Source organism: Palaemon carinicauda, chromosome 39 (genome assembly GCF_036898095.1).
Source record: "Palaemon carinicauda isolate YSFRI2023 chromosome 39, ASM3689809v2, whole genome shotgun sequence".
In the NCBI taxonomy this organism is placed as follows: Eukaryota; Metazoa; Arthropoda; class Malacostraca; order Decapoda; family Palaemonidae; genus Palaemon; species Palaemon carinicauda.
Genome location: NC_090763.1, coordinates 19431693 through 19459154, shown reverse-complemented (window position 1 = coordinate 19459154; position 27462 = coordinate 19431693). Strand labels below are relative to the sequence as shown.

At 43.0% G+C, this 27462-nt stretch overlaps 1 protein-coding gene across 1 annotated transcript in view; it reads left to right on the top strand.

Moving 5' to 3' along the window:
• LOC137631060 (uro-adherence factor A-like) overlaps positions 1-27462 on the top strand; it is a 264160-nt gene that overhangs the window by 119617 nt on the left and 117081 nt on the right. Inside the window, exons 6-8 of the mRNA XM_068362655.1 lie at positions 7666-7787; positions 8071-9694; positions 23859-24052. Coding sequence (XP_068218756.1) covers positions 7666-7787; positions 8071-9694; positions 23859-24052 — 1940 coding nt within the window. The remainder of the gene's footprint in view (positions 1-7665; positions 7788-8070; positions 9695-23858; positions 24053-27462) is intronic.

Sequence of the window (27462 nt, the reverse complement as noted above, 5' to 3'; positions counted from 1 at the left end):
GAGTGTTGGATCTCCCTCACTGCTCCGAAACCAACCCCTGGAGGTATGCGGAGCATATGCCCATGATGAATGGGAAATTATTCGTCTCAGAGAAGTTGGGAGCCAAACTAATTGAAGATCTCGAGTTCTGGCCTAACGTTTCAGCTTACCCAGACTGTTACGTGAGACTACGGGATGAACATGCAGCCCGTGAGGAAACGGTACCCGAAGAAGTCATTATCTTCGAGCATGACAAGGCGCAAGCCATCCTCCTGAAAGCCTTGAAAGGAGCCGGGTACACTAACTCCAAAGTCTCAGCACGGAGGTCCCCAGCCTAAGAACAAAAAGGCAAGGAGACCACACAGACCTGCACAACTTCCTGCCATGACCATAACCATGATGCCTCAAACTATGACCACGATACCTCAGACCACCTTCCAGATGGTACCTCAACAACTGGTAGCTCAGTCGCCAGCGTTTAACCCTGGCTTTGAGAGGCAGTCGACTTCCTTTCGCCCTTACAAAGGAAAAGGCCCAAGGAGAAGTTCCTCCGGAAACTCCTCGCGGGGCCGAGGAGGACGTGGTCACGGAAACAATTCCTCAGGACCCCCCACGCAATGAGGGGCTCCAGGTAGGGGGCAGACTGTATCACTTTCAGGATCGCTGGACCTTCGGTCCCTGAGCCCACAGCCTAATCACGAATGGACTCGGGTGGAAATGGAACAAAACTCCACCCTGTTTTCCAGAATTCTTCCAACACTCCACCCCCTCGTTAGAAGAATATACCTCAGAACTCTTGAACAAGAAGGTAATAAGGAAAGCAAAGTCCATCAAATTACAGGGAAGGCTGTTTTGTGTTCCTAAGAAAGACTCATACAAACTCAGAGTCATTCTAGACTTGTCTCCACTCAACAAGTTCATCGAGAACAACAAGTTCCGGATGCTTACTTTGCAACACATAAGGACCCTTCTACCAAAAGGGGCCTACACAGTCTCAATAGACCTAGCAGATGCTTACTGGCATCTGCCAGTCAGCCGCCCCTTCTCCTCCTACCTAGGATTCAAGCTATGGAATAAGAAGTTTGTCTTCAGAGCAATGCCCTTCGGACTGAACACAGCTCCAAGGATATTCACGAAGCTAGTAGACACAATCATCCAGCAGCTACGCTCCCAAGGAGTTCAAGTGGTAGCATATCTAGACGATTGGCTGGTGTGGGCAGCATCTAAGACTACTTGTCTGCAGGCAGCCAAAAAGGTGATCCAGTTCCTGTAACACCTGGGCTTCAAGATCAACCGTAAGAAGTCTCGCCTTTCTCCAGCTCAAAAGTTCCAATGGTTAGGAATCCAATGGGACTTGAAGTCACACCACCTCTCCATTCCATCCAAGAAGTGGTGATACACATGGATGCCTCCTTGGAAGGATGGGGTGGCCATTCTCACGAGAGAAAAGTGCAAGGGAATTGGTCGCACCAGCTCAAAACCTTTCACATCAACATTTTGGAAGCTATGGCAGTTTTCCTGACATTGAAGAAACTATCCCCTTGCAGAGCAATCCACATCAGATTGGTCCTGGACAACAAAGTGATAGTATAATGTCTAAATCGACAAGGCTCGAGATTGCCTCACATCAACCATGTGATGTTAGCCATCTTCTACCTGGCAAGGAAGAGGGGATGACACCTATCTGCAGTTCACCCACAAGGGTTCCGCAATGTAATGGCAGAATGGTCCCTAGATGCAGACTCATTCTCCTTTATCTCGGAAAAAGTCCCGGAACTGCAAATCGACCTCTTTGCAACAAGCGACAAGAAACTACCTCGTTACGTAGCCCCTTATATGGACCCTCAAGAAGAAGCGATGGACGCCATGTCTCTCGACTGGAACAGGTTGAATCGCATTTACCTGTTTCCACCAACCAATCTCCTGCTAAGAGTCCTCGACAAGCTAAGATCCTTCAGAGGGACAGCAGCAGTAGTAGCCTCCAAGTGGCCCAAAAGCCATTGGTTGCCCCTAGTTCTAGAATTGTAACTGAAGCTATTTCCTCTGGCGGACCCAGTATTATCCCAACTGGTCCAGAAGTCGACTGTCTACGCTTCATCCTCGAGAACCGAGAACCTACATCTCATGATTTTCTCGCCTTAGCAGTGAACAAAAAGTTTGGAATCTCGAAGGATAGATTTGACTTCATCGAAGAGTATAAGTCAAGTTCGACTAGGAGACAATATGAATCGTCATGGAAGAAATGGGTTTCCTTTGTGAAAACAAGGAAACCGACAGAAATATCGATAGATTTCTGTCACGCATTCTTCATATACCTACACGAACAAGGCCTGGCTTCTACTACGATTACCTCGTGTAAGTCAGCCCTGACTAGACCACTTCTGTACGCCTTTGAGGTGGACCTCTCTAGTGAAATCTTCAATAAGATCCCAAAAGCATGCGCTAGACTCAACCCAGCAACCCCACCAAAGCCCATCAAGTGGTTTTTGGACAAAGTCTTGCACTATGCTTCGAACCTAAACAATGAGGATTGTACTCTAAAGAATCTAACACGGAAAGTAATTTTTTCTGTTGGCAATAGCCTTAGGGGTCAGAGTTAGTGAAATAGTGGCCTTATCCAGAAACGAAGGCCATTTTCAGTTCTTAGACACAGGAAAACTGAACCTCTTTCCTGATCCTGCCTTTCCTGCCAATAATGAGCTACCCACTAAGAGATGGGGTCCTTGGAGAATCTGCCCACTGGAGGAAGATGCCTCTCTGTGCCCAGTAGTGTCTCTTAAGGTCTATCTTTGAAGAACTTCAGACTTCAAGGGAGGACAGCTCTTCAGAGGCAAAACCTCAGGATCAAACCTATCCCTCAGACAACTGAGAGCGAAGCTCACCTACTTTATTCACAGAGCTGATCCTGACAGTACACCCGCAGGTCACGATCCGAGGAAAGTTGCTTCTTCGTTGAACTTCTTTCAACATATGGACTTTGAAAAACTCCGCTCATACACTGGGTGGAGATCATCCAGGGTCTTCTAAAAACACTAAGTGAAGCAAGTACATGAAATAAAACATTTTGTGGTGGCGGCGGGTAGTGTCATAAAACCCGTCGTCTAGTGCTGTGATGAACAGAGGACTGTTTTGGGACTTTACAATATATCAGGTCCATGGGTATACATACCTTCTAGTGCAAATCATAACGATGATTAACAGACTGTTCCATATAGGTGCATATCTAACCAACAACACCAGTGCCGAGTGCACGTTTGCGTCATAGTGTTTACGCATGTCCAAAATCTGAGCAAGTCAGACAGATTTGGTTTCACATCTTCATTGAATGGCATTATTCCGATAATGAAATTATATATATTTTTCCCTTACAGATGAAAATATGAACCCTGATGTATATTAATGCTTGATCAGATTCATACTTTATTGTAACTACATTTGATAATTTAGTTGCAAAATAAAGATACTAAAACGTATCTGCGTCTTATTACTGCTACTTCAGTTGCATACAAATAAAACATGCCAGAGCTTTATTTAATCCCTATAAGGGCATAAAACTTGAAATCAGTATACAGATTTCCATGGTAAGTAAAAGGTAAGCTCTAAAGTTTTCCCTTTTGTTCCTACGGAAATACAAACCTTGAATCCTTATTGTCGATGTCAACAATTTCCCTGCAGGGGGCAGGAAGCACTAAGCCAGTTCCAGTCTTAGTGGAAATGACAGTTACCTGGAATTTAACATATAGGTCTAGTAGACCAGATAAGGAAATCCATTCAAGGTAGAAGGCACATACACAAACCCACAGCTATAGTAATTTCAAGTTAATTCTCTGGTATGCATTCATCAGGACGACATGGCCCGAGCCCAAAAAACGGATTTTGAGCAAAGGATAAATCTATTTTTGGGTGAGAGTACCATGTCGTCCTGATGGACCCACCCTTTTGCTGACCCCAACCGAAATTACTCTTATCTGCGGCTATTTCTGCTTAATGACAAGTAAAGGAATGGCACGCGGTAGTAGTATGGATAGGAGGTCCACCGGGTACATAGATTGGCACCCCTTTCTTTTGCCACTCTTCCCCCTTACATCAAAGATTTAAATCTATTTGGGGTGAAGATTGCTATGTGTCGTATCTAAAAAATACGTCGCCTGATATTATGCGATATCCTTAAATGGATACTCGTGTCAGGAGTTAGAATCCTGGAGACCTTCGGTTTATTTCTCTGGGAGTATTACTGTAGCAAATATCTCTTAGAAGGCTACTTAAAGGAACCCTTCCATCAGGACGACATGGCTCGAGCCCAGAAATAGATTTTTCACTTAACTCAAAATCCGTTTTATTTTCTATTGCAGTTCACACTAAACAACCAAAATATTTTTTCCATTCTATCTGAAGTGATTATGGAATAATTTTTCAGAAATTGGTTTTATATAATTTGCTCTGCACTGTGATTTTATATGTATAAACTATATTCATAGAAGTGACAGTTATTCTATAATAATTCCATGATAAATAGCTGTCGAATGATATAAAACTACCCATCAGTAATAATGGGCTTACATAATACAAAAAATGAAAATTTACATTTGTTTCCTTTGACACTAGAAGAGTTCTATTATGTATAATTATGAGGTATGGTAAAGTACTGTGATTTTATGTGTAAAAGATAAACTATATGCATTAAAGTGACTGCTATTCTCTAATAATTCTATGATAAACATCCGTCGAATATATATATATATATATATATATATATATATATATATATATATATATATATATACATTATATATATATATATATATATATATATATATATATATATATATATATATATATATATATATATATATATATATATATATATATATATATATATTTATATATATAATTATGTTATGGCTCCAGAGTCTGGGAACCAAAATATGATTTATATATCACGACTGGCAAGCTATACAACCTCTCGAGTTTCAAACTCACCTGTTTGTTTTTACATTAAATCTGTTACACTTGAAAATATTAACATCCGAGCTTTAAGACAGTTGTATAACTCCTAGACAGCAATATACAAAACACTGAATATCCAAAGGTCTCTCAAGTAGACTCAAAACAACACTGGGTAATTATTATTACGATCGATTGAAAACCACCCCTTACTTTGATTTTTTAACAGGATACGAGCGAGTATGAAATAAACACTGATAATTGAAAGAATACACTATACAGAAATAAATATATTCAATATAAATTTCAACACTTTGACAGAATTTACATAAAAACAAAAATAAATCACTTGAAATATTAAGTCTAAGCAAAACTTGAAATAAGACAAAAATGTTACGCTATGAAAATTATATAATCACCAGACTGGCAATATTAAATATGAATAAAACCTTAGACTAAGACAAAAGAAATAATGCTTATGAAAATTGTACAATCTCTTGTTTCACTTAAAATTAAAATTTACATACTATTTGATTATTCTTAACACTCAATGAATATAGTTAACCAGATAATGATACAAATACCTTTCACGTAACTACAGGGCCTGTCGAAAAACTCCTAAGAGAAATTTTATAAACTGAGATTTCACTGAACACGTTCAAAACAATACACCGAGAGGTGTGAGAGAGAAAGAGTGAGAGATGGCTATGACTTAAGGCTGGAATTATCTATCTGATCTATGCCTCCCTAGGGTCGCTATATATTTGAAACTTCCAGAACTTCCTAAATAGTTTTGGAAGCGTGGGAGTTGGCCTAAGGGCGTCAGAGTTATCTACTAGCACGTATCGAACAGGAGAACCAACCCCGTTGACGGCAACTCTCAGCCAGGTCAGCCCACCCACCGTTCTGGGAAATAAAAGAAAAAAAGATACAACCTAACACTAGGATTTTTTTTAGATCATTCCAAACCACATGGCAAAGTAAGAATTGTGTATTTTCTCTCAAATATGACGCAATACATTATAAAAATATAAAAGAACATTACATAAGCCCTTGTTCATAACTTACGGTCATATAACCCTCTTAAACAGATTACGTAAGTCTTCGTAACAAAAATATGTGAAATAAAAAGTAAATTCTTTAAAATTACGTAAATTTACATATACTGACTTGAATGAAAAATGCAATGAAATTAATGATGAAAGTCTTACTTAATATACTTAACAAGTTTATACCTATATGAGAGGAACTTATCTTATGAGCTGGCTGTCCACCTCTGCAATGCTCATATGAAAACAAATAAAATACATGAATAAACTACTGTATTTACTCAACATTAGACTAGATTCTAAATATATATGTATATATATATATATATACTGTATATATATTTATATATATATATATATATATATATATATATATATATATATATATATATATACATATACATATACACATACATACATACATACAAAGAGAGAGAGAGAGAGAGAGAGAGAGAGAGAGAGAGAGAGAGAGAGAGAGAGAGAGAGAGAGAGAGAGAGAGAATATTAAAAATTTAGGTCATTAGTCCTTTCTCATTCCAATGATATTTCATCTTCCATTGCATACTCCATTCTTATCATCTCTCTTTGTCTTTCTTCTATTTATCTTCAGCCAAAACTCGTGTGCTATTTCATTCAAAGTTGTAAGCAAGCATTGCAAATTCTGTGGTGTTCTGCTAGCAAGGACAGCATGTTATTTTGTAGAAAAGATGATTAAGAAAAAAGGAATAATAAGAAAAAGACAAATCTCGCGTGTGACCAATTTGCATTACTGGTAAGTTTTTGTCCCATTGTCAGTGGGACTTACTGTATAGCCAGAAGCTTTCTCTGTGATTTGAACACTTTGTCAATGTAGAAAAATAGTAAAATAGGCCGTACATAATCATGAAGAAGGACTAGAATTGCAAGTATTTCATTTGGCGGTGAGCAGAGATGTGAATATACTAAAGAAGACCTTACATAATAAAAAGTAAGAACTAGAATTGTAAATATTTTGGTTGGTGGTATTTGATATGTGCTGGTCCTAATGTCTCAAGGTTGGGGGTGTCAGGGGGAGTTTGAGTAATAGCTCAGGTAGGGAGTGTCACCATTAGCTAGGGATAGTGGTGTGATTATTGTATGGTAACAAAATAGCTTTTACATATCCAGTGATAAAGGCTAGGTAGAGTCCCAAAAACTTTGTTGGTTGGCTGAAGACAGGAGGAGGAGCAGCTAATATTAGGGAGAGGAGAGTTTTCAGGGAAATATCCAGAGTGTGAACTGTGTTTGATATACAACTATGTGCCATACTTTTTAGTAGCTTAGCTTCTAATAATAGTAATAATGATGATAATAATGAAGGTGACGTATCCCAACTTCACGGTGTGTATTACCAGGCAAGTTTTGACGTATCCCGATGTCATCGTAATGAAGGGGTTAATATAACTTGACCTCAAATCACTTCTTTAAGTCCTGGGTCAAAGTAAATGAAGGGGGCAGTGTGTTGCCCAGCATCCTCACCAGTCGGATAATTGCTCGTTATCCATTACAATGACGAGTTCCAGCTCACGCCAAGGCAGTCTCCCTAGTTAAAGGACTTGGGTTTGTATGGCTTAGAAAAATATAAATTAATTTTAAAATTTGATACTATATTTATCTTCATTTCAATACCTCTGGTATTTATGTTTTGTTTATAACTCATTGTCCATATTTGCAGGTGTGCCCTGGAAGAACATGGGAATCCATGAAAGAACACTTCCGGAAGAATATCATGCACAATTTACATCTATTTAAAGTTGATGAGAAAACACAAAGAAAGCTGACTGGACCTTTTGTGAAGTAAGTTTAAAGTAAATTTCTACTGATATTTATTACAGTATTTGTATTCTGTAAACTATTGCTACATTACATTACAGCTTTAAAGAGAAATTATAATGAAGCTGCTTATTACTTAAAAGTTGATGGTTCAATGTGAAGTCGGCTATTCTTATTTAACATGGGCATTGACTAGTCTGTGAAATAATTTTTGTTTTAACCATATTTTTGGAAATGTATAGAATGTATAGGATACGTTAGTGGTTTCTGGTTTCCTTTAGTATTTATCATTATTATTCATTTGCAGGGGGTCGTTGGCTGTAAAGGAACGATTTCTTAGTAGTGATTCTGATGATGAACTTTTGTCGAATGGAGAGGAAAACGTTTCCAGGAATGGGGTCAAGAGCTCAGACAGCGAGGAAAAAGAGAATGAGAAAGAGGAAATAAATGCCAAGGGACCAGTGGAAGAAAGAATCCTTAAGGAAGATGATATGAATATTCTTACAGTCCAAGGCAAAAACAAAGGTTCTAGTGTCAAAAGTAAAAATAAAGAAAAGGAAAAGTGTGTATCAGAGGAATTCTTGGAGATTGAGATGACTTCACAAAATGATAATGAAAAAAATTCATCTCCAAAAATTTTGAGACCTGATAATTCAGAGGAAAAATGTAGTGAATCAGAGAACTATAACAGTTTGGCTTTAGCAGAAATGTTGGTTGAAACGGAACAAATAAATGAGGGAAGAAATAATGAAGAAGGAATAAGTGATGACAAGGATGAAGCTCAAATTTCTGGTGAGGCACAAGAATCCTGTGAAAATAGTCATTATAATAGTCGTCAGTCAGATAAGCAGCAACACACATCTTCGGGCCAAACTCTTCCAGATGTGAATAGTTCTAATTCAGGAAATGAAAATCCAGAGTCAACCAATAAAAGTTATCCAAATGGTATGGTAGCCTCAGGTTTATTACAAAATAATACACAGGCTTTTGATATTGTATATTCAGATGAAGAATTTAATGTGGATCATTCTGGTTTACATATCCCAAAAGGGAATAAAGAACATGAAAAAAGTAAATTGCTAGGACATGAAACACTGGAAAGCTTTAATGATGGGCATCAAGTGCATATAAGAAAGGAAGTGCCATTAATTACTGAGGTCAGTGATCCTACAGATTCCTCAAAAGACAATGGAGATGTTTGTAACTCTTCAGTGATTCAAGTGCAAACTAAATCTGCTCAGGTCTTCCAAAAGTCTGATACAGGAGGTAAAGTGATTTCCAATCATGTATTGACAAGAAGTAGCAAGATAGAAAGTCCAACAGCTTCTAGATCCAAAACAAATGATCAAATTTTGGCATCTGAAACTGTTGCAGAGAAAATTGGCACAGTCAGGAGTAAAACAAATTCTAGAAGACCAAAAGATACCACAAGTCCTCAGTCTTTAAGAAGAAGACACAACAGCACTCCTAGTCCGGAGAAAGGGGTTGATGATGCTTCTGTTTATGGATCTCCCTTGTCAAGCATGCAGGATGAAGTATATAAAAGTTGCCATGATAAAGATCAGCATTCTGTTGGAGAAACTACCCAAAAAGAAATAGGACATTCAATGTTAGATGGAGTAAACTTGAATATTTCTACAACTAGTATTTCTTCAATTAGCAGTGGAGAATCAACAATTATATTTCCTCTCAATAATAATAAAACAGGAGGTAAAGGTATTTCAAGAACAAATAAAGCTAGAGATAGAGGGATTGATTATAAGAAATCTAGTTATGAAGTCTTGCAAAGAGAAAGACGAAAAGGCCGGATTATTGACAGTGATAGTGACAGCCAGAGGAATGAGTATCAAGGTGAATCATCTGAAAATGAAGTTGTTCTCAAAAGGAATTCAAACATACGTATTCCTAGAATCTCACAGATGTCTCAAAAGGTATGTTCATTTGAGTATGCAAATAATGTTGTCCAACACAAATGCAAATCCTATTTTTTTATCAGTTCCACACCACTCTTCACACACTTTAACACTGTTTCCCATCTTACATCGCTTAACTCTTTCAATTCACCACAAGTGTCATAATTTTTACAATGCACTGCTGCAGTTGACTCGAAGACTACTGATCCACATTTAGTCTCATTTAAATTATTCCAATTTTGAAAATAACATATACTTATGTCATTTGTTCTAACAAATTCCCAAAGTTGCAAGCTTGTTCAAAAATTATATTCCCTGATATCTTGTCTTCGGGAAAATGAGCATAGTTCCAAGAGTCAAAATATTCATCAGAAGAAACAATTATAATTCAGTGCAGTCCTTTATTTACATTTAATATTCAAACATTATTGTATTAGGTAAGTGAGTAATTTTTGGTATAAATAAAACTATAAAATCCACACTATTGAAATTTGTTTTATATTATTCAGCATTTATGAAAGCATTAAGAAATAGTTAAATATTAAGTTTGATTTATTTTGCCATGAAAGTACAGTGATATCTCTTGATACGAATGTTTCTGCATACAAAATTTTCATGATGCGAAACGAGATGCTAAGATTTTTTTGCCTCATATTACTGAAAAATTTTCATGATACAAAAAGAGATTCACCAGCCAGGCCGAGTATAAAATAGTTTAACCGTTAGAAATATGAGCCAGTTGAAGAAAACGTGTTGTTTATACCTAATAGAAAATGTACATCTCTGTAGTAAGGGTAACTATAGGAATAGTACAGTACGTATGATACTGTATATTTCGTCTGTACAGTATTGTACTGTATGTATTGTATTATTTTCTTTTTATTATTGCATTATATTCTAATAAATAGTTAATTTACAGGTATTAACAGTTAGGGTAGGTATATTGAATGATTCAAACGTATTTGGCAGTATTTCATTATGGTTATAGCTTTATTTTAAAATCTAATGTTGTGTTTTTGTAGGGATTTGTACAAATTAGGAAACTTACATGTAACATGTGACTCGTAATACAAAAAAAATCGCGAAACTAAAGCCACTCTGGAACGAATTAATTTCGTATCTTGAGGAATTACTGTACCATATACAGGACCGAGAGAGGCGTCATAAGTTGATTTCGACGTATGTTGAATTAAAAAAAGTGAAGTTTCTGTAGATTTATTATGATGCATCAGGATTTGGCAATCATCTAAGTTATATTTTATCTATATTTTCTTACTGCATATCATTATTTCATTTTCTTGTTAAGTAGGATATCATATGCTCTATTAAAGCATTTTTGTATTCTACTTTTCAATTTCGGCAGAATTTTGAACATCAAGAATTACTTAATATATTTTGTTCACCGTTGGTTATGATCAGCTAATCTGAATGCCTCACTACCGTATCGAAAGATTGCACACATACGAGTTGGGTATTTTTTTATATAATTTCTTAATTTATTTGAAATCTCTTCATGATAAATATTACATCGGCACCAATATATCACAGTTTTCATACAGTTCGTTTATAGCTATTATTATTAGTTATCATGAGAATAAGTTGTCACTCTTTCTCTATGCTAGTGTGTGTGTGTGTAAGTTAGAGTGTGCACGGGCCCTAAGGGTAGTTCATTTTTAAAGCTTCATACCGTATTTAATTTTGTATTCATTATTAAGCTTTCATATTTAATTTGTCATTATTGTGGTTTATTAAAGGATGTTTGTATTCTATTTTTCAATTTTTTGAGCATTTCAATAATCAAATACTTTTGGCAGGCATCTGCTGATCGCAAGGTCGTGCTACTGTATCGCGATTATGCGCACATAAGGTGTGAATAACATGGAGTTGTTTATATAATCTTATATCTTATCTTATTCGAAATCTCTTCATAATGAATATTACATCAGCACTAATATGTTATAGGGTATCACTGTTTCTATACAGTTTGTTTATAGACCTTATTATTAGTTATATGAATACATTCTCTCTCTCTCTCTCTCTCTCTCTCTCTCTCTCTCTCTCTCTCTCTCTCTCTCTCTCTCTCTCTCTCTCTCTCTCTCTCTTTTATTTTGATTTTTAATTCACCATTAAATCTTTATATTTCTTTAGACATTACAGTATTAGAAATTCTCCGTATCATTACTTGATGATTCGATAATGGAAATAATAAGATTACTTAGTAATACACCGAAAGGAAATCACATGTACCAGCATGTGGAGCACAATGTGAGGTAAGCAGCTGGTCTTTGTCAGTGATGGGACCTTCCCTTTGTTCAAATTGGTCTAGTCTTTTGAAGATGTTTCTGAAGCTCATTGGGCTAGTGGACCAGAAGTGGAAGCGACGCTGTTGTAAGAAACCAGTCTCTTAAGCATGTGGATCAAGAGACGCGAACTCCCTTCTCCTTCATCGGTCAGACCCGTCTCTTCAAGCTCTAATATAGCTGTTCTCAGGACCAGATCCCCTAAGAAGAGCAAGAAGAAGGCATCTGTTTCTTTGGGGAAGAGGAGAAAAATGGAGTATGTTCAGACCCCAGGTTAATCGTCTCTTCAAAGAGAAGTGGACACAAGGTGAGGTAACCAGCTGGTCTTTGTCAGTGATGGGAAGTTCCCTTTGTTCAAATTGATCTGGTCCTCATTCGGAGATGTTTCTGAACCTCATTGGGCTGGTGGACTAGAAGAGGAAGCCACGCTATTGTAAGAACCCGTTCTCTTAAGCATGGGGACCAAGAGACACGACCCCCCTTCTAATTCATTGCCCAGACCCGCCTCTTCAAGCTCTGATCAGGCTGTTCTCAGGACCAGATCCCTGAAAAGAGCAAGGAGAAGGCAACGGTGTCAAGAAAAGAGCTACTGCGAGTAGATGCAAGGACCTCCCCATACCAGTTGGCCTCATCAGAAGTCTTCATCAAGATTGTTCACATTGGAAGTTTCTGAGTGGAGGTTCTCCCAGAACTATGCTAGAGCAAACCCTCGTAGAAGGATAGCGTGATGCACCCTAATAGACCCATCTCCCCCTGTATTGGGTGGATTATATCTCCATCACTGAATCAGCCTGTCTCCTTCCACTGGGGCCACCTCTGCCAAAGAGTCCCTGGAACTAGAACCCTCTGAGTTAAACCCTCTTTGCAATGGAGTTCGAAAGTATGGAACCAAAATCCATTTTCCAAATAGTGATAGTGGACATCCGGGAGCCTAACAAATCAGAACCTTCCCAGATACCAGTAAAACAAGCTATTACTATGATAGACCATTTGTTTGGGGAAATTCGAGAAATCAGATAGATAAATACCCTACCTCGAACCGCACAGTCTTGGCTCTGAATGTGAACAGGTCAGCTCAACTCCATCCAGTGGCCCGGGCCTTTCAGAGGAAGTTTTACTTCCTTGAGGAGCCAGTGCCCAACTTTCTCCCGATAGGGAATATCTCCACTTGGCCCCGGGTTGGATAGTGGAAAAGCTAACACAAGAGCCCACCTCCATTGCAGCAGTTGAAACAGGAACCATGGAGACAACAGCTTTGGCGACAGTCCATGTTACCTCCTGGTTTGATTGATGGCCCGACGCAGTCTCCCTCTTCGCACCTAGGACCTGAGTAAACCCAATGTCTTGGAGAGGTATATTGACCTGATCCTCTCAGGAAATAAAGACCATCGATTTTTTAATCCACCCCACCATAGTCTCAACGTGTTGGCAAACTGGATCCTGAGGAGATGAAACTTGATAGTAGGGAAGTTCTACAAGTGCTTGAGGAATAGGGAGACTGGAGTTGAGGAACGCCTCTCTCACATTATACTGCACGCTCTTTCGTTCGGAGGAAGTTGACAGGACTGTTGACCAGTGAAAGAGATGAGTCAGGAATTGCTCTTCCAGACGGCAGTCTTGTTCCAGTCTTTAGGTGCAGGTAGACCAACTCCAGACCTTTCTTTAAGACCTAAGCTCTCCAATGTAACTCCACTCATAGCAGAGAAACGGCAGGGGTTTTTCGGTAGTGAGTACCTCCCCTCCAAGGGTGGATCCTCCAGAAGAGGTGACCACCATTTCCTCTCAGTCCTAGCCTGTTTGGGACCCTCCAGGAGAAGGAAAGGAGTAGGAGAGGATCTTGACATTGGTAGAAGAGGCAAGATCCCCACGAGACTCCTCAGATGGGGGAATTCTTAGATGAGGAAATGACAGGATCACGGAGTGAACGAATTGATGGTTCAAGTCCTTGGGACTAATATTTTATACCATTCACAGATTCTCTCCCCCCCCTTTCCCGAGTGAGGAGGAGATTTTGCTCATATCCCCAAGGGTTGCAACTGGACCTTGCACTCAACAAGAGGTTCGAGCATGCTGAGCAAGGGAACCCTTCAACCAGTCCCTAACAAAACTCCAGCCTTTTACAGCTATCTCTTCCTAGGGGAGAAAGTGACAAGAAGTTGAAGACCAATCACCTTATCCCCCCTGAGCAGTTTCATTCAGCACAAATGTTGTTCAAAATGGAGACAATGAACACAGTCTTAGCAACAATCCAGAAACGTGACTTCATATTGTCACCTGGATCTCTAGGATGCTTATTTCCAGATAACCATTCATCTCCTCAGCAGAAAGTATCCAGTTCTGTGTAAGCAAGACAACCTTCAAGTTCAGGACCCTAGAGCTTTGGACTTTCGACAGCCCAACAGGTTTTCTCAAGTCTTCGCCATAGTGTTGTTATTGGCTCACATCATGGGGATAAGGCTCCTGCATTATCTGGATAACTAACTACTACTTTCTTTCTCAAGAGAAGTCTTGGGCCAGTAAAGGAACAAACTCCTGGGGTTCTGCTCTGAACTATGGATCATCCTGAATTTAGAGAAGTCACAGCTACATCCCACATAGGGAATGGTGTATCTGGTATGAAATTGGATTTGGTGGCAGCAAAGACGTTCCCCTCGGATGACAGGCTTACATGGCTACACCAGGAGGTGGCGTTCTTCCTCAACTCCCAGCCCTCCCAGCCAAGCAGTGGAAAAGACTTCTGGGGCACCTCCTGTCACTGGAGAGATTGGTTTTCTATGGAAGACTACATCGAAGAACTGTGCAGTGGTGCTTGAAGACACAATGTTCATGAGTGATTGAATCCCCACTCAAAAGGATATTGGTTAACTATGAGAGCAGGACGTCTCATGTATGGCGGTTATCAGAAAAAAATCCTGGAAAGGCACCTCCTAGAATGCTTCCCACCAGAGATGCTCCTGTTCACGGACATGTCCAAGGAGAGGTGGGGCATGCATCTGAGGACCAACACTTTACACGGGGTATGGGCGCTAGAGGAGCGAAAACTGCACATCATCGAGCTGAAGTTGATGGCAGCCCTTCTAGTCTTAGAGGCCTTCAAAGTACAGCAGCTTCAAAGCTTTCCAATCACGTTGATGAGTGTGCCGACAAACAGGGATGGTATCTCATCTAGTGTGTGACCTAGCATTAAAGGAAAAGAGCTTAGATCCAGCTTATGTTAGATAATTATTTTTCCAGTTGTCATTTTTTCTTATATACTGTAGTATGTTAAGAGAAATGCTTTTGACATGGACAAGTTTAAGGGGATAACCCTTCTTCCTTGGTTTATACCATGAAGATTGAACATCCTAGCAGTTCAGTGAAGCAAAAAGAACCAGACTCTTCCCAACAAATGGTATCTTCTTCGAAAAGTATTTCTTGAGGTTTGGAGTTGGTAGTGACAACCATAATGTAGACATGTTTACAACAGCGCTAGACCATAAGTATAGGTGTTTTATTTGCCAGCTCCAGGTCCTCTAGAAAGGGAAGTGGAGACATGTTACAGGACGGGCAGAATCTAAATTTGTACAATTTCTCCATGCCTCCTTGATTTAAGTTGATAAACTAGTTCAGGGTAGGATTTGTGTGGATTATATTGTATCAGTCAACAGCAAGATGATGCTGGTAGCTCTGCATTGGCTACAATTTGAGTAGTTTTCAGGTCTATTGCCTCTATGGTAGGAGTGACCGAGAAGGTTGCCAAGCAACCAATTATCTCAGACAGCCTTTTTCGAAAGTGGTGTATTCAAACCCTTGAGTGCTATATTTCATTCCATTGAGACTATCCACTGTATTCTTAGAGACAATGTTTTTTTTCTAGGCACAATAGATTGTCTTTTTTATGGATAATATTGCTTCCATGGTCATAAATGGTCTATTCCCAGTTCCAAGAGGCACCCTACTAATAAGTTTTATCAAAGTCAATGGAATATTTATTTTGATTAGTGCAAGTCAAAAAATGTGAGTAAATAGGACTAGTTCAGAAATTGGTAAAAATGCTTAATTTTTGTTTGTTCCAACACGAATACTTACCTCGAACTACTTTCTTAGGAGTTACCAGTAACCTCCTCTCTACCGACCAGAGTTTTGTGTAGTTTACCCCCCACCTCGTTTTCTAAGGAGGCCTACCCCCGGCATTAAGGAATGTGCCCCGAGGGTAGGCTTATCGTAGGTCGATGTCCGGCCGGGTCAGCCTCATCAGTAAGTTCTCTGGTCGCGACGTGTAAACACGTCGCCCTCGTTCTCTATCGATCCTTTGTGTGCGTTCTAGTGCCCCACGTGTTCCCCGCGTGGTAACTTGTGTTTTCCAGTGTACTTTTCCCGGGTGTTCCTGTGTGTTCACCTTCCACCCGTGTGCTTACCCAGTGTATTCATTGATTCCCTTCGTGCTTGTGTCTTGCGTTGTGTGCATTATGGAGCAAATTTGCCGTTGTCCGGGGCCAAGAGCCGGTAAATCGTGTGGAGCGTTCCTCTCCAAGCCTGAAGTGGATCCTCACTCCCTTTGCTCCTCCTGTAGGAGAAGGATTTGTTCGTCAGCAGATACGTGCCCCGAATGTGTAGACTGGAGCGATATCCAGTGGGTACGGTACGGTACGAAAAAGAGAAAATCGGCGAAACGTTCCCCCAGGAAAGCTAGTGTTACTTCGCCGCTACCATCACCCAGTGAGCGGTCCGACGGGGCCTCTGTTTCGCCGGCCCCCACACAGAGTAGGGGACTAGGTAAGTCTGGTGTAGAGAAAGAACAAGGCGTCCTTCCCCAGGAACCTAGTGAAAGTGCAGTGCCAATTGCGGGCCCTTCTAGGGCTAGTGAAGAACCCAGTAGTGCGTCCGGAGAGTCGGCCCTTGTACTCGGGGGGCACGCGTCCTCCGATGACCCCTTGTGGGGTAGTAACGTGGTGTCTGTATCTTCGCCGCCCTCGTGGGCCTGTGCTTCTGGGTCTTCGTTAGGCGGAGACAACCAGAAGAAGTTACGACCTTCGGGTAATGATGCCTTTGGTTGGAGGCTTCCGAAGACGTCGGGGAGGTCACCCTTAAGGATGGAAGTGGCCCTGGACCCCTGGCTCCCTGGCATGGAGCGTTTTGAATCGTTCCCGGCCCCCCTCACCGAAGTCCCCGAAGATTTCCTCCAGCCGTCGACCTCGGGCACTCAACGCGTGAAGAAGTCCCCCGCAGTCCCCGCTACCGGCCGACATGTGATAAGCTCAGTGTCGTCGGGTTCGTCGGATGTTTATTTCTCGTCGGAGGAGGAAGTCAGGGTAAAACACCGTCGTCGGAGGGAGCGGTCCAGGAGCAAGCGTTCCCGTTCGAGGTCGTGCTCCCGGTACAGTAGCAAGCGCTCCCGCTCCCCAGGGCGTAAGTATAGGAGGAGTAGGTCTCCTGATGGCGCCTGGGTCTATGTACCCCGGGACTCAAAGGTGCTTTATTCCCCGGACCGCCAGTCCAGAGAGTGTTCGCCAAGGATGCCGCCCTCAAAACACGACCTTGACCCTCGCGACCTAGCTCGCAGGAAGGACTCTACAAGAAGGCATAAGTCCTCGAAGCCTCCGGTTCACCCCGCCCAGCGGGGGGAAACGCGCTTCTTGTCGGGCGGCCTGACCGAACCAGCCCAGCTGGTGCGGCCTTCGGGTCGGAAGGAACGGTTCCCGCTGTCGGGTCAGCCCACGTGAACCGCATCCTCGGCACCCAGAGCCCTTGGGCGGACGAGAGTCCCCGCTGAACCAGCGATGCCTGCGTTAACCCAGGCCCCTGGTGCGGACGTCCCCGCAGATGAAATCCAGTACCTCGGTAGGACGGCACCCCTGGCACCAAGAGCTAGACGTCCAGTCGGCGTGCCCGGTAACCCAGCTCCCTGGCCCCAAGCCGAGACCTCGGCTGACGGAAGGGAGGGTTCACCAACGGAGGACTCGGCCTATAGGAGGGTGGTTGGCCTTATCAGAAGACACCACAAAATCGAGGAACTTTCAGCTACAGACGAGGATTACTGGAGGTCAAGCCTATTAAGAATTATGCAGACCCCTACCCAGCCTAAGACGTCTCTAGCGCTGCCTCTAGCCCGAGATCTGGTCCTAGGGCAGGAGTATGTAGACAAGGTGGTGGCCAGTAATGCCGAAGCCCCCAAAACCCAGAGTTCCTCAAAATTGCTACAAGGCCTCAGAACCCAAGGCAAAGTATATGTGCCAGAAGGGCGTCGCCCTGGCCCCTGTAAGGTGGAGTCATCCATCGACATCCTGAGTCAGGGCGTCTCAGATGATAGGGCCTCTTCGGCCCCGGTCTGTTTCTCGCCAGCAGAGGCCTCCATGATGGAGGAGATGTCGAGAGATTTAGTGAACGTCTCTTCTTGGCTGGACTGGTGGGCTTCCACCTTGGTAGGGGTACAAGCCTCGTTCGACCCCTCGGACCCTGGCCAGCAAGGCCTCCTGAGAGACCTTATTACCTCCAGGGGTAAAACCCTTAAATTTTTGACTTACCAGTCGCTCGCCCTGACGGCTAACTGGGTACTCCGTAAGAGAGACACCGTACTGACGAAGGTGTCCCGGAAGGTACCAGACAGGGAAGCGCGGGCCATACGGAGCTTACCCTTGTGGGGAGAGTCCTTGTTTCCCCTGAAGGAACTAGAGGCCATCATGGAGAAGGTCTCGAAGAAGAAGGAGTCCATCAACCCCAGACCTACGCCTTCGAGGAGACCGCCCTACAAGAGGTCCGTCTCGAATAGTGCCGCGACGTCCCAGGCCTCTCCAAGCACTACGAGGAGAGAGGCTCCCTCTTCCTCCTGGTCCGCAACGCCTCAGCCCCCCCGCAGGGGAGCTACAGCGCCTTCAAGCTCCTTCAGGTCGGGTTACTCTGCCTCTAGGAGAGGCCGATCAGGCCGCTCCTCCAGAAGAAGATAGAGTGGGAGGCCCCCTATCCCCGCCCAAGCCTCGGGTTGGGGGATGCCTCAGACTTCATTGGCAAGCATGGAAGGCTCACAGAGCAGAGCCTTGGACAGTGTCCATACTAAAGGAGGGCTACAGACTTCCGTTCTTAACAGAACCACCCCCTCTTATCCCGGCCAGCCGGGCGGAATGGCTAGCTCCCAGAGACCCGTTAAAGAGGACCGCCCTTCAAGAGGAGGTGTCCTCCATGATAGAGAAGGGCGCCATGGAAGAAGTTCTTCTCCCAGGGCCAGGTTTCTACAGTCGTCTGTTCCTGGTAGAAAAAGAAGACGGACTTCAAAATGGACACTCCGAAGTCAGTCCTGCTGTCCTTGAGGGAGAAAGATTACATGATGACCATAGACCTCAAGGACGCATACTTCCAAATTCCGATCCACCCCTCAAGTCGAAAGTTCCTCCGGGTGAAATGGGGCTCCCAGATCCTGCAATTCAGGACCCTTTGCTTCGGACTGTCAACAGCGCCCCAAGTGTTCACGAGAGTCTTCACGACTGTCTCAGTGTGGGCTCACGAACGAGGCATTCGCCTCATCCGATACCTGGACGACTGGTTGCTTCCTTCCGCCTCAAAGGGCCTCTTGGAGGAACAAGGGATGAAACTCCTCCAGTTTTGCAAGGATCTGGGGATCGTAATCAACCCGAAGTCAAACCTATCCCCGTCCACCAGAATGAACTACTTGGGAATGACATTGGATACCATTCTGGGAAAAGCCTTCCCTTCGGAGGACAGAATAAGAAACCTCATGAATATCATTCAGCCGTTCCTGTCGGAGGGCCCCAGGAGAGCGAAAGACTGGCAGAAGCTGATAGGTCACCTGGTCTCATTGGAGAAACTAGTTCCCCAAGAGAGGGTAAGGCTCAGAGCCATACAATGGAACCTGAAGAACCTCTGGTGCCAACTGGACTCACAACAGGTTCTAATCCCAGTCCTACCAAACACGAGACCCTCCCTGGAATGGTGGCATTGCCGGTCGAACTCACTCAAGGGGATGCCCTTCGGGAGCGATCCAACCGAGTTACTACTGTTCACAGACGCCTCCAACCAAGGGTGGGGAGCCCATCTCCTCGACGAAACAGCACGAGGGACCTGGTTGGACGGGGAGAAAGAACTCCACATCAATGTCCTGGAGTTGAAGGCAGTCCAGAAGGCTTGCCTACACTTCGCGAGTCTGCTAAAGGGAAACACCGTGGCGTTGATGTGCGACAACGCCACGGTAGTGGCATACATAAAGAAACAAGGAGGCTTGAAGTCAAAGGAGTTGTGCGATCTCACCATAGAAATCCTAGATTGGGCAGAAGAGAACCAAGTGGTATTGTTAGCAAGGTTCATTCCCGGGAAGAAAAACGTACTGGCCGACGGCCTCAGCAGAGTAGGCCAGATAGTAGGGACAGAATGGTCCCTTCTCCCGGAAGTAGCCAAGCTCATCATCCAACGTTGGGGTTCCCCGGTGATGGACCTCTTTGCAACAAAACTCAACGCCCAACTCCCCGTATATTGCTCTCCTGTGCCAGACCCGAAAGCAGCCTTAGAAGACGCCTTTCAACACAAGTGGGACAATCTAGATGTGTACGCTTTTCCCCCTTTCACGTTGATAAGACAAGTGCTCAACAGAGTAAGGACAGCCCGAAACCTAAAAATGACTTTGGTAGCGCCCTGGTGGCCGGAGAGAGAGTGGTTCGTGGACCTAAAAGACCTAACGAGTCAACCACTGTGGCCTCTGCCCGACAGGTCAGACCTTCTGCATCAACCTCATTTTCTCAGGCTCCACGACAACCCACTCTCCCTACGTCTTCACGCCTGGAGACTATCGAGCGGCTCCTGAAGAAAGAAGGATATTATTCGTCCACGGCTAAGAGAATGTCTCTATACCTGAGAAAGTCGTCAGCCGCGGTCTACCAGGCTTAGTGGGCCTCCTTCACGAAGTGGTGCTCTGAGAGGCACATTAAACCTCTTAAGGCCTCTGTCCCAGACATAGCAGATTTTCTGTTGTTTCTTAGAGACAAGGTGGGAATGTCAATCCCAGCCATAAAAGGAGTTCGGGCCGCCTTAGGCCAAGTCTTCCTCCTGAAGGGCATCGACCTGGGGGCCACGAGACACATAGCGATGCTTGTCAAGAGTTTCGAGCAGTCCTGCCCCCCACAGGCGAGTAGGGTGCCCCAGTGGGATTTAGCCAAGGTCCTGAAGATGTTGTGTCATCCCCCCTTTGAACCTTTGAAGGATATCGTGGACAGAGATCTCACCCTCAAGGCCGTCTTCTTGCTGGCCTTGGCGTCCGCTAAGAGAGTGGGTGAGATCCATAGTCTGTCATATGATGTTTCTCATTCGAAGGGGTGGAAAGAAGTATCCTTCAAGTTCGTGCCTTCTTTTGTGGCTAAGACTCAGAACCCAGCAGTCTGGGATCCAAAGTTTGAAGGTTTCTCAATTCCTGCCATCCCTAGGACGGGTAATGCAGAAGATTTAAAATTATGCTCTGTACGGACAATTAGAAAATACCTGGAAAGAACAGCTCATCTCCGCCCAGGCATCAAGAGCCTCTTCGTATCCACAGGTATTAATAAGAAACAAGTTTCCAAGAACACCATTTCCTTCTGGTTGAGACAAGTTATTGCCAGAGCCTACAAGGAAGAGGGCATAGCAGTGCCAGGCACCCCCCGACCTCATGACATCAGGGGCCTGAGCACCTCCTTAGCCTTTGAGAAAAACATGGCAGTGGGTCAGATCCTGCGAGCAGGTACTTGGTCGAACCAGTCAACCTTTACTGCCCATTACCTCAAGGACTACTCGAGGAAGTCCTTAGACGGGTTCTCCATTGGAACAGTCATCTCCGCCCTCCAAGCGGTGTAACGGTAAAAGCCCCAGGCGCAATCAAGGCTAGCAACCGGTAGGCACAAGTGCGGTTTCCTTCCTCCTACCCAGTTGCTTCCTAGCCTCTTCGGGGAGTACCAACTGATACAATTGGATAACACATTCTTCACGACTACGCTACTGGAAGGAGCTTCAGAAGAAGTTTTTCAAAGGGTGAGTACTTAGACACTAACGTGAACTCTTGTGTAGTTACCCTCACATCCGTTTTCTAGTAGGTCCCGTTATCCCTGGGCCTCTTGGCCTCCACGTCCCGGGTCAGGGGTTCAGAATAGCACTCCCGCCTCCTAAAGTGTAAGTCTCCTATAGAAAGTAGTTCGAGGTAAGTATTCGTGTTGGAACAAATAAAAAATTTTAAGTAATTTTTATTTTTCCTAACATACTTACCGAGAACTACTTTCGGGTAATGGCCCTCCCTTCCTTCCCCGAGTGCCTCTCTTCCCTTGCTAGCATTGTGCTAATCCAATAGAACTTACTGATGAGGCTGACCCGGCCGGACACCGACCTACGATAAGCCTACCCTCGGGGCACATTCCTTAATGCCGGGGGTAGGCCTCCTTAGAAAACGAGGTGGGGGGTAAACTACACAAAACTCTGGTCGGTAGAGAGGAGGTTACTGGTAACTCCTAAGAAAGTAGTTCTCGGTAAGTATGTTAGGAAAAATAAAAATTACTTAAAACTTTTGATTTTTATGGAAAGAAACTTCTTTATTCAGCCATTAATGCTGTACTAAAAAATTTAGAATTGGATTTAACTTTGTGGTATGATTGAGGATGTATGTAGGTTTATTATTATTAAAAAACCTCCAGTAGTCGGTAGATTTCTTTTGAATAAAAAGATTTTGTACATTTTGAAATCTTTCAACTAAAGATCTCAGGGATAAACTTTTTAACTGATGGCTTTTACATCAGCTAAACACATTAGTGAACTCCAAGCTCTTTCCCGTAAGGTAGGTTTTGGAGAACACGAAGTAATATTATTGCTATTGCTTACTTTCAGGGTAAGAATGATTCACAGTCAAAAGGTTTAACAAAAATAAAATGCAAACTCCCTCTTTCAAAAAGGAAGTTATAACTGCATTAGAAAATAGGTTTCTTATCTGGTGAGGGCTTTCAAGTATTATTTGGTCAAACGGTAGACATTAGGGTAATGTTTCTAATTTATTTTGTGGCATTAAATTTTCAAATTGTCTTAGATCCAAAAGGCTTTATATTTCTTGGTTAGAATATTGCTCACAGAGCCTCATATGAGTAGCATCCAAATTTGATGAAACACTTGAAAGTTAGAGTGCATGATATTATTTAGACAAGTTTGAGGAAGCTATTAGAACAGTGAAAGAGGAGGAGAAGGTAATCATAGGGGCAGACATGAATAGGAGAGAAGGGATGGATATGAGGAGGTACATGGAGGCCATGGGTTTGGAATGAAGATGGCGAGTATATATTAAAGATGGCTCAGAGGTGTGAATTAGCATGTATGAATAGCTGGTTTCAGAAGTTGGATAAGTATCTGATAACTTATGAAAGTGGAGGAGTGGAAAGCCAAATACTGTACTGTTTATTGCATACTGGTCAGAGGAGTTAACAAAAACAATGTGATGAACTTTAAAGTAATTTTTGGGGAAACATGCGTTGAACAACATAGACTGGTATTGATGGCTTTCAAAATGAGAGGTAGAAAACTCAAGAAGAAAAAGAGGAGATCCAGAATTAAAATTTTGGGACCTAAAAGGAGAAAAGGGTGGGCAATTTAGGAGCATTGTAAGAGAGTTGCGCAAGGTTTTATTAAGTGACTTGAGAGTAGTTGTATCTTGTCCCTATTCTCAATTTTTGAAAGATTTATGAGTTGTGTTCATGTTATTAGCTTTTTTAGTGAACTTTGGACGATCATTACTGGCTGAATCTTGAAATCCTTATTTGTTTTGTGTGTTATTTTTATAGTAGATATTTTTTTCCACTTTAGTACTGTTGAATTATTCCAGATGCTTTGAATGCCATTGTTCCAGATGGTAATATCAAGAACACATAATATTTTGGTTTTATATTTTCTTTCAGGCAAACCCAAGAGAAAGTGAAAGTGACTGCATTAGTGATTCTTTTTCATCAGGTGGAGAGACCTACTCACATTGTTCTCATGCTTCAGATCGAAATCATGTTAATGGGAGGTATGATCGAACATTCAATCCAAAATCAGGCTGTAGATACGGTGAAAAAAGGAAGAATGGGAAATTGAAACATAATGGTACTAGGTAAGCTGACCAAAGGTATTCATATAAAGTAAAAACCATAAATGACCATGAATGTAGCACCTTTTTTAGTTACTTCTGTAAGGCCCGGAAACTGTATTGGTCCCATTTAAATTAAGTTGTTGAGAAGACAAAAGATTTTGTTCCTAATATTCCTCATAATATAAATTCCACTACAATATTTGAGTGCAAATTCATGTTATTTATTTTTCTCTTGTTTCCTTTTGAGTTTTATTATATATTTCACAGCATTTTTTAAATTTCTTTCTGGCAACATTGAATTGATCTCTTATCCTACAACTTAATAAAAAAGATATAGAATACCCCAGAACAAATTTCCTTGATCAGCAGAGTCCTGCTTTTTAGTATGTCATTTTTGTTTGGGAATTATCTCACAGTTTCTCATTCTCAGTTTTAGTATTTTTATAAAAATTTAATTGGACCATTAAATGACATTTCTAGACTTTTATGTTGCTAGCCTGAAGGATATGTTCTTAGAGGCATGATCGTGTCCCATTATAACAATGTTATTTGTTCCCATACTAACAAACCTTACTTTATTTGTGTAGATTATCTCGGCAAAGCTGGAAGGTAGCCATTAGACTAAAAGTGTGAGGTGGCAACACCCAGCTGCCTATATATACTCTCACAGCTGTGAGCTTCGTCACTTTTTTCTTTTGGCTTGTAGAGAGCGGACATCTCCTCTCTCCTCCAAAGGCTATCATTGGACTTTTTAATTTTTTCCTCAGGTGTGCTTGTGCTTCTTCTGATCGCCCTTATGCAAACATGTCCTGGGCGTGAGGGTACTGTGTGCGGTACCTTTATGTCATCGATGGATACCGACCTGCGTTCTCTGTATCCTTTGTGTAGAGGGCATCTCTGCGAGCAGGGTTTTCCCTGTGAAGAGTGTAGGGAGTGATCTTGCTCCCAATGGGAGAGGTTTGGATGTCGCAGGAAGAAGGCGAAGCACGATCTTTCTCCCTCGGGTGAGGAAAGCGCGTTCTTCTTCTCGCACCCCCAAAACTTTCTAAAGCTCCTTCTCACTCGCTTTCCTCCGGGGGACGAACGAGCAGGAGTGCAGACCGGATAACTCCTTGGCAGCCTCGGGGTACTGGGGAGTTAGCTGCTTCCCCTAGAGGGGCAACACCTTCAGCTGCCAGGGAACCTTTCTCCCTTTCAGGCATATCCGTCCTTAGGGGTTTCTGCACTCCCTACGAAGGAAGGCTACTTCGACTCCTTCAGGGTGGTGCCAGGAAGGATCCTACTCCAGACCCCTCAACATCTGTGCTTTGGAGATCTCCGAAGTCCACCTGTCGCCCTCTCTTGGACCTTCCACACGTGGACGAAGCGAGTATCTCGCGTTCACCCCTCCAACGGCCTCATGCCGACGATGGTCCTGATCGTCATCTTGGGACATCGTCGTTTCTTAATACTCAGCCTTATGTTTCTCCCGACAGGACTACTTCAACTAGAGGAGATAATCTTCACATAACCAGCACTCCTAGCAACGGCTCACGAGGATGCGACTCTCCATCTTCTCGTCCTTCGGGACACTCGTCTCCTGATTGTCATTCGTGACAATCTGAAGATCATCACAGAGATCGTAGATCGTTGCGATCTCAATGCTCTTCTTTCAAAAGGCGTTCTTGCTCTTGAGCTTCATGCTCACAAGACCAATGGTCTCAACACTCCTAGGAGGCGTTTCTCTTCATGAGGAAAAGTCTAGCGATCGCAGTCACCACGATCACAAGCAACCCAGTCTAGAGCCAGGTATGGACGCTCGCGTTCTAGATTGCGTCAATCTAGATCATGAGGACGACACTCACGCTTGCAAGGGCAAAGCTCCCGTTCACAAGGGCAACACTCACGGCCGTTCACGAGGGCGACGTTCACAATCACGAGGCTAATGCTCACATTTGTGAGCTAGGCACTCGAGACGTTCATGCCGTTCACGATGAACAGAACGTTCGCAATTGCAAACCTTGCAATCACGATGACGATCTAGACGTTCCTCATCAAGAGGAAGAGGTAAGCGCACGAGTAGTCCATCCGCACGTCGCTCCTCAACTAGTCCTTCTCCCAAATGAATTCGGACCAAACCTGATATTGAGATTGAACATCCTATAGACAGACATCCAACAACGCTAAGGGTTGTCTCTACTCGGAGGCCCTCACGCCGACTATGTCTGGCATAGGTAGCCCTCTGAAGCAACAGGAATGCTCAAGGCTTCCATCGTCCAGTATGGATCCTAGTGCTCGTGTGAAGAGCACTTCTACTCGAGAATCGAGCCCATTGTCGTGCGAAATTCGAGATTTTGCGCATAAATCTCGAGATTTCATGCTCAAATCGGTGATTTCCACGAGCGATTCAAGAGAAGGGGGTATCGGAACCACGAGCTAGTGTGGTCCCGTCGCCTCCGCTTCTGGCTTCTACCACCTCTAGCAGCAGGCCTATACCCTTCCCAGAAGGGTTTAAGGAGCCTCGTAATAGGTATGCCAATATACCTATTAGCCCGGACCGTCCTTTTCGCTTGTCAAAGGAGCACCTCCTGTTGCCATAGAGACACACTCCTACGTCGAATCAGGCTCCTTCTAGGATTCCTCTTAGACAACATTCTCCTCCTCCTAGATTCTCTAGGAAAATCCAGGACTTCTCAAAGGGTGCTGAGATCCCTTCATGGGTTAGTGCTTTCCTAACTACCCTGCTGAAGTCCTTGGTTGTGGCTCCTCCACTGCCACAGCCCCTGACTGCTCCAGTCATGGCTACTCCTCAGAATCCCTTGGAATCCGATTCGAGTTCGTTGTACACAAAAAGAGTTCTGAACCTAGAAGGAGACTTTTGTCAGACAAGGCACAACGATCCTCCCCATCTCGATCTAGTGCCGAGGTGCATTCAGCTTCTGATAACTTTCCCATTACTCTAGTGAAGACGAGGAAGATCTTGACGAAGTGACAGAAGAGGAGGATGAGAGGTGTAACTCCATCGCATGCTGATCTCATCCATACTAGGACGAGTAGGGACATAGGCTCGCCCAGAGAGATTTTTGTCCACCCCTTCAACCATCAAGAAATGGGGGTACAGTCAGTCATTGTTAATTGCTGTTTCATGCTTCGTTGCTTCGTTTTTTTGCGGACAAGGAGAAAAAAAAATTCTTTGTGAGGATTGTTTACTCAACATTAAGAATTTGATTTCCAATAGTTGGCAACAGCATTGGGATGGCTAAGAACGATGCAATACCTATTAAATAAAAAATTCTCATAAAAATTACAATAAAATTCAAGCTTGGCCATGATTTCAAATAACCCATGCTCTTTTATATTGGGAGCGCTGTGCCCCACTACCTATCTCTACACCCAGCTGGTCCTAGCTCTCTTTGTACGTGTGTATCCATTTACAGTGGTAAAAAATTAGA